This window comes from Neophocaena asiaeorientalis, unplaced genomic scaffold, assembly GCF_003031525.2.
Source record: "Neophocaena asiaeorientalis asiaeorientalis breed wild unplaced genomic scaffold, Neophocaena_asiaeorientalis_V1.1 scaffold124, whole genome shotgun sequence".
Classification (NCBI taxonomy): Eukaryota; Metazoa; Chordata; class Mammalia; order Artiodactyla; family Phocoenidae; genus Neophocaena; species Neophocaena asiaeorientalis.
Genome location: NW_020174135.1, coordinates 12,846,427 through 12,854,988, shown reverse-complemented (window position 1 = coordinate 12,854,988; position 8,562 = coordinate 12,846,427). Strand labels below are relative to the sequence as shown.

The 8,562-nt window shown below is 37.4% G+C and overlaps 1 protein-coding gene across 4 annotated transcripts in view; it reads left to right on the top strand.

Annotated features, from left to right (window-relative positions):
* The window catches only part of RELCH (RAB11 binding and LisH domain, coiled-coil and HEAT repeat containing), a 113,841-nt gene extending 105,285 nt beyond the window's left edge, over positions 1 to 8,556 (top strand). For all 4 annotated transcript variants that reach the window (XM_024754856.1, XM_024754857.1, XM_024754854.1 and 1 more), the window contains one exon: positions 8,226 to 8,556. In XM_024754856.1, coding sequence (XP_024610624.1) covers positions 8,226 to 8,346 — 121 coding nt within the window. In that variant the 3' untranslated portion in view covers positions 8,347 to 8,556. The remainder of the gene's footprint in view (positions 1 to 8,225) is intronic.
* The last annotated feature ends 6 nt before the right edge of the window (positions 8,557 to 8,562 follow it).

Here is an 8,562-nt window from a genome sequence, read left to right as displayed (position 1 = left end):
CGCACATACACACACACACACACACACACACACACACACATACAGTAGAATACTACTCAGCCATAAAAAAGAATGAAATTTTGCGATATACAACAACATGGATGGACTTGGAGGGTATTATGCTAAACAAAATAAGTCAGAGAAAGACAAATGCTGTATGATATCACTTATAAGAAGAATCTAAAAAATACAACAAACTAGTGAATATAACAAAAAAGAAATAGACTCATAGACATAGAGAACAAACTAGTGGTTACCAGTGGGGAGAGGGAAGGAGAGAGGGGCAATATAGGAGTAGAGAATTAAGAGGTACAAAGTATTATGTATAAAATAAACTACAAGGATATATTGTACAACACAGGGAATATAGCCAATATTTTATAATAACTATAAATGGAGTATAACCTTTAAAAATTATGAATCATTATATTATAAACCTGTAACTTATATAAGATCGTATATCAATTATACTTCAGTAAAATATAAAAATAAAATAAAATAAATACAAGCTTCCAAACAGATTCTGATAGGTAGCTGGATTTGGGAATCACTGGTGAACGTAGTTTGTAGAAATTTATGAGAGGAGTTGTAAGATTTAACTTGATTCACTGCATAAAGGATTGTCAACTTGTGAATGTTCTAGTCCCATGCTTCTAACCAAACTAATTAGAATTCAAAGATTCAGTGAAATTAAAATATGAACATAGATGTGAAAGAATAAAGTTGGGCATTTCAGGATAGGAAATAATTTACAAATAGTCTCTAACTCTTTCTGAAGTAACCTTGACCAGTTGATCTTAAATGGACTCTGTTAGGCATGAAAAGCTCAATGGTGTTTCCTTTATAAAACTGACTACCAGGAATAAGTGTTTCATCTTGTCAGGCTAGATACACAGAAACACACTCCTCCACACCCACAACCCCCCCCCACACACACACACACAGAGTCTTTTGCCTTTTACTATGAGTCAGAACTCTTGCTTTAGTCTCCTAGAATGGTAGGAGCTCTTCTATCATTTTAGTCATGGAAAGTTATAAAACAATAGACATACTTTGATAGGTTTCTATTCTGAACACAAAATCCATAAAGTTAACATTAAAGCAAATAATTCTGTTCATTTGTTGTATATTAAATATTAAAATTATTTGGTGCCTTATTAGTTTAAGATGTAAAAGGTTTTAGACCAAAACTGAGAAAAATTATATGTGAAATACATTCTAAATGAAATTTCATGAATTATCATGCAGGAATTTTACAAGAAAGAAATCTCTTCGTAACTTTCTAAGATTGCTTTGGTTGGTTACATGACCTTCCTTTTTAAGAAAAAAAAAGTTCACATTTATAATCATATTTTCCCATGTTATTCAAATCCTCTATATTATCATTTATTTTTTAACTCTTTTTTTTAAATTTATTTTTTTATACAGCAGGTCCTTATTAGTCATCCATTTTATACATATCAGTGTATACATGTCAATCCCAATCTCCCAATTCATTACACCACCACCCACACGTGCCTCTGCTTTCCCCCCTTGGTGTCCATACATTTGTTCTCTACTCTGTGTCTCAATTTCTGCCCTACAAACCGGTTCATCTGTACCATTTTTATAGATTCCACATATATGCGTTAATATACGGTATTTGTTTTTTTCTTTCTGACTTATTTCACTCTGTAGAACAGTCTCTAGATCCATCCACATCTCTACAAATGACCCAATTTCGTTCCTTTTTATGGCTGAATAATACTCCATTGTATATATGTACCACATCTTCTTTATCCATTCATCTGTCGATGGACACTTAGGTTGCTTCCATGTCCTGGCTATTGTAAATGTTATTCAAATCCTCTATATTATCATTTATTTTTTTTTAACTCTTACTGTAGAGAATTTCAAATTAACACAGAAATAAACGTGGTATAATGATTTCCCATGTACTCATCACTCAGCTTCAACAATTATCAACTCATAGTCAATTTTATTTCATCTATACCCAACTCTTCTCCCCTCCCATATTCTGATATACATCTCTAAAAGATAAGTGCTATTTTTTTAAACATAAACACAGTATCATCACACCATAACAACTCCTTAATATCATTTATTATCTGGCCTTTATTCAAATTTCTAATTGTTTCATAAATGTCATTATTGATTTGTTGTTCATTTTTTCCCTACAGTTTGTTTCCTTGAGTCAGGATCCAACATTCCATATATTATAAGTGGTTAATATGTTTCTTGAATCTCTTAATTCAGAGGTTCCCCCTTGTATCTCTTTTTTTCTCCATACAATTTACTTGTTGAAGGAACTGAGTCATTTGTCCTATAGAGGTTCCCACAGTCCAAATCTTGCTAATTGCATTTCCTTTGTGTGGTTCAAAATGTTCCTCTGTATTTCCCATAAATTTACTAGTTGGATCTAGATCTAGAGTTGTAATCAGGTTTGGGGCATGTTTTTTATTTGCCAAGACTTCTACATAGGAGGAGGTGTGTTTTCATCGTGAGGCAGGTAATGTCTGCTTCTCTCTTTTTTTGGTGATGTTAACATCTATTAATGATGAATGCCAGATCCGTTAATTCATTAGCAATTACAAAATGTATTACTCTATCATTCCTTCTTCATTTGTGAGCTAGAATTCTTCAGAAAGAAAACCGTCCCCCATATGTACTATTTTTACCAAGTTATACCGTTTATATAGTAAAGACAAGATAAATGTTCAATTCTTTCTCTTTATGTACCAGTTTCCAAAGTAATGAACTGATCCACCCTCCAACCGGAGGCAAAAGAAAAGAGAAAAGGGATTACATGCAGAAATATCAGCACTGTGCAAAAGGACAAAAGTTCAGAAAAGCATATTTGGGAACTGTAATTAAAGCTACAGCACAGAGTATGTACGGGAGAACAATAGAGATAAGTCTATAAGGGTAGACGGGCACCATTAATAAAGAACTTTGTATGCTACATGAGAGGTTTGGACTTATCCTGTGGCCAGGAGTCAACAAACTTTCTCTGTAAAGACAGTAAATATTTTAAGCTTTGCAATTCATATGGTCTCTGTTACAAGTACACAATTGAACTCTGCTATTGTAGCAGTAAGCAGCCATTGACAATATGGAAATGTATGGCTATGGCTGCATTCCAATAAAACTTTATTTACAAAAACAGGCAGCAGACTGGATTTGGGCTGTGACCCTTAGTTTACCAACCCTTAGTAACTTTGCTTCTCAGGACTTAGGGTCCATCAGAATCACCTGGAAATTTTTTTTTTTTGCGGTATGTGGGCCTCCCACCTTTGTGGCCCCTCCCGTTGCGGAGCACAGGCTCCGGACACACAGGCTCAGCGGCCACGGCTCACGGGCCCAGACGCTCCGTGGCACGCGGGATCCTCCCGGACCGGGGCACGAACCCGCGTCCCCTGCACCGGCAGGCGGACCCCCAACCACTGCGCCACCAGGGAAGCCCACCTGGAAATTTTTGGGTGCCATCTCCAGAGTTTTTGATTCAGAAGATCTGGGATGGAGCCTGAGAATTTGAATTGCAACAAATTCCCAGGTGATGTTAATACTCTGGGTCCAGGAGCCACACTTTGAGAACCACTGCTTTGGAAGCCATGCTCTAGTGAATACAAGCAACAGAGAAGCAGGTGGAACAGAAAGCTACTGTAGTAACCCATGATGAAGGCAGGTATGGGCATGGATGGGCAGGTAATAATAAGATACACTCATGAACCAGACACCATTCTCAGCATTTTTCATATATTTGCTAATAATTTATCATAATAACCCTATGAAGTAGATACTATTACTATTCCCATTTTACAGATGACGCAGAGGTTAGGTAACTTGCTCAAAGGCCACCTAGCTACTAAGTGGAGGAACCAGAATTCAAACCTAGGCATTGTGGTTCTTGAGACCATGGTCTTAACCACCTTGTTTTACTGCCTATATGTAACATTGAGTATGAGAATAAGATGGACTCAAGATATATTCAAATGTGAACTCAGTTTAACATGGCAACAGATTAGAGTAAGAGAGAACTAGAATCTAATAAGAATTCCCAGATTGAATGATGGCACCGTACAACCAAATGGAACGGTTCTGAAGAGGAATATTTAAAATTTGAGGTACAGGAAGAAAAACACTATAAGCAGTTATTGAGATTTAGGAACCATTAGGATATAGGTGGTAATTAAAGGCTTAGGTAAGGACTAGAGGTGAATAGATGATATCACTTGGAAAGGGAGCTCAGACCTGGAATTAGACCAACATTTAAAATGAAGCGTTTAAGGGACTTCCCTGGTGGTGCAGTGGTTAAGAATCCACCTGCCGATACAGGGGACACGGGTTCGAGCCCTGGTCCGGGAAGATCCCACATGCCGGGAGCAACTAAGCCCGTGCGCCACAACTACTGAGCCTGTGCTCTAGATCCCAAGAGCCACAACTACTGAAGCCTGCACACCTAGAGCCCATGAGCCCATGCTCCACAACAACAGAAGCCACTGCAAGGAGAAGCCCGTGCACCGCAACGAAGAGTAGCCCCTGCTTGCCACAACTAGAGAAAGCCCACACGCAGCAACGAAGACCCAATGCAGCCAAAAATAAATAAATAAAATAAATAATTTTTTTTGAAAGTGCAGCATTTACGAGAAGCTTAACTGAGAAATAGGAGGCAAATCAGAGTGGTGTCAAAAAATCAAATAGGGGTTTCAAAGAGAAGGAATAGTGATCTTTGATTTGCAAGATATAGTGATGTGGAGAGAGAGAGAACTATTCTAGGACATAAATAATTTTAAAGATAGGCCAGAAGTAAGAGATTCTATAGATTCAGAATCAGTAAGAAATGACAGCTGGTTGGCTATGAGTTGCAAAGGAAAGATCTGAGAATCCCTTGAAAGCCTGCAGTAAGAAGACATTACTTTACAAGGCAGCCCATTTCATTTTTAACAACTCTGTTTTTAAAATATTCCTTTCTCATCCTGAGTTAAAGTCTCCCTTCCTATAACATCTACTCTCTATACCAGGTTTTCATCATTTGGCGGAGGGGTCAGAGTCAGACCCTTTTGTCTAACTGATAAAAATGTAAACTCTTTCTTCAGAAAAAAAAAAAAAAAGCCATAATGTAATGGTTCTTCACTAGAAAGCTTTGTAAAATACATACGTGGGTCCTCTACCCCAGATGGAAAAAATCAGAATCACTGGGGTTACGTCTAGGTGTCCACATTTCAAAAAGTTCCCCCAGGTAATTGTGATGTGCATCAATAGAGCTCTATGGATATATACAGCTGTGCAGATATATATTATATATCTCATTTTTCATGAGTAACACAGAGAGTTATCTTAAGTCTCCTAAATCTTCTCTTCTCCAAACCAAACATTCTTCATTCCTTTCACTTTTATCTCTTATGGTTTCCAGACTCCTTAGCATCATTGTTGCACTCTTCTTAAGAATATCATTAACACTTGATGGGGGACTTCCCTGGTGGCGCACACTCCCAGGGAAGCATTCTCCCAATGCAGGGGGCCCGGGTTCGATTCCTGGTCAGGGAACTGGATCCCACACGCATGCCACAACTAAGAGTTTACATGCCACAACTAAAGAGCTGGCGAGCCGCAACTAAGGAGCCCACCTGCCGCAGCTGAGACCCAGTGCAACCAAATAAAGAAATATTTTTTTAAAAAAGACTTCATGGTATCTCAAGTATTATCTGAGCCATGTATCCTGTTTTTGTAGATACAAATTAAAATCATACTTATCTTTTACTTAACACTGTTTCCTACAGAAAAAAAACAGTACTATAAACCTAGAATGTTAAGGAAAGTCATCATGGAAAAGATAGGGCTTGAGCTGGGAATTAAAAGATGGCTAGACACGAGATAAAAGAAGAAATATTTAAGTTGAGAATGGTTTGAACAATTAGACTAGGCAGACCTGACTCAAGGGGGTCTAGAAGTTAAGTAGTGATGGTTGGTTAAACACACACACACACACACACACACACACACACACACACACACACATATAAGAATTAGATTGCTATGTTTCTTGAATGCCATGCATATTTTATCTTGTAGGTAGTAAGTGACCACTGAAGATTTTGAGAAGGGGTGTGATATAAAGAAGTGATTATTTAAGAGGTGAATCTGACTAATGCAGGGAGGCCAGATCTAAAACTTTTGGAATAATTCAGTTGTAAAGTATTGGCATTAGAAATAAAAGTAAACAATAGAGAAGATGTTGTAGAATAAAGTCACAAGATTTGATGATAGTTTGAAATGGAGAGCCATTATATTCACTGTTGGGAAGAGAGGAAAAGGATAGAACCACTGGCAAGTAAAGAAATGAAAGTGAGTGATAAAAATTCTCCAGAAAATGTGCATAGAGGGAACCTACCTCAACATAATATGGGCCATAAGTGACAAACCCACAGCAAGCCTCATACTCAACGGTGAAAAACTGAAAGCATTTCCACTAAGATCAGGAACAAGACAAGGATGTTCACTCTAGCCACGGCAATCAGGGAAGAAAAAGAAATAAAAGGAATACAGATTGGAAAAGAAGTAAAACTGTCATTGTTTACAGATGACATGATACTATACATAGAAAATCCTAAAGATGCCACCAGAAAACTACTAGAACTAATCAATGAATTTGGTAAATTTGCAGGATACAAAATTAATGCACAGAAATCTCTGGCATTCCTATACACCAACAATGAAAAATCAGAAAGAAATTAAGGAAACACTCCCATTTACCATCGCAACAAAAAGCATGACATACCTAGGAATAAAGCTGCCTAAGGAGATGAAAGACTTGTACTCAGAAATAAAAGTGGGGAGTTATTTCTAAAGTTAGGGTATGAAAAAAAACTTGAGACATTGGCTTTATTGTAGCAAACAGTGGTAATGTGGGACTGGCCCTCAGGAAAAATGTTGTGATTCAATAAATATTTTTGAGTCATCCTATGGAGATGTTACTTAAAACTTATAGAATGAGTAAGTTTTGTAATTGAAGAACTAGAGCCAAATGCTGAGCCTTATGGAGGATTACTTTGTGGGAAGAGGAAAAGCAGCAAGAGAGGGGTATTCAGAGCATGTAGGGTCAGACCAGGTTGATGTACTGGCAGGAGAGCAATGGGAAGAAGAGACTTTCAGGATGGGCATCGTGGTCGGGTATTTAACTGAGTAACTCAGCACACACCTTTAAAGACCACATAGAACCAGAGGTCTTAGGTAGCAGCACATACTTCATGTGTAGATTTAACAGACGTCTGTTGAGCTCCTGTACCTCGCTCGCCACTCATTGTCTTTGACATGTTCAAACGTATTCTCTTACTTAGTCCTCAAGATATTTTGCAGTAACAGTTGCAAAATTTTACAGAGGAGGAAACTGAATCACAGTGATTTAAAGCATCTTGGCCAAAGCCACAAGGCCAATAGGCTGGATTCCTGAATCCATTACAGCACAATTGTTGGATCACTGAAAAATTGTCCTTTATCAATACTCTGTTCAGTAATATGATAAACCACCTGTGTTTAGTAGTCATTTAAATTGTGCTTACTTCCTACACAGAAGGTTGGTCAAAAAGAAAGGAAAAGATATGACACTGTCCATCAAAACTAGTGCAATTGGCAATTGAGGACATGTTTTTTCTCCCCAACCCTGCCCCCCCAAAAAAGTAATATGTCCTAGGATTGTTAAAGACCTCACTGAGATTTCCTTTACTCATCTGTGAAAATAGGGATAATGTCTTATCTCCCAGGGTTGCTGTAAGAATTAAATGAAGTAATGCTGATAATAAGAAGAATAACTAACAGTTAGAGCATGGTATTACGTGCCTGGCACTGCTAATAAGCACTTTACACTCGTATAATCCTAAATAGCCCTGTGAGGTAGGTACTAGAATTATCTCCATTTTATAGATGAGGAAACGGAGACTAAATAACTTGCCCAAAGTCACACAGCTGGTAAATGACAGAACCGAGATTCAGTCTCATTCCACACTTTCTCCTAATCCCTATACCACACTGCTTCCTTTAAAAAAACAATGAACATGAAAGCTGCTAACCTATTATGGTACCAAAAAACTCTACTCCATAAATACTAGTTTCCCTTTTGTGATACCAGTTCAGAATGCATTTATTAATGTTATACTACTAAAGAAATGAAAAAATAGATATTTTAGTTTTTTAATTGCTTTACACGAATTTCAAAATTTCTTTCCTAGCTCAATGTCAATTGCTGCAAGCTTAGTGAGTGAAGATACAAAGACCAAGTTTTTGAACAAAATGGGCCAGTTGACAACATCAGGTGCCATGTTGGCCAATGTGTTTCAGAGAAAGAAGTAAAAGCAGGAAGGAAGCCCCCAGTAAACACTAAATGGACCTCAAGCAGACTGGTTCCTTGTACTTGAAGTACTTGCCTTTTTTTATTTCTTTTTTATGTTCTTGCATTATAATTTTATCTTAACCTCCAAAGATATTTGCACTGCTTTTGATTATTGCTGTATATCTGTTAATTTTGGAGTTACAACTGTGGTGATAAAAAATTGAGTTGATAGTCTG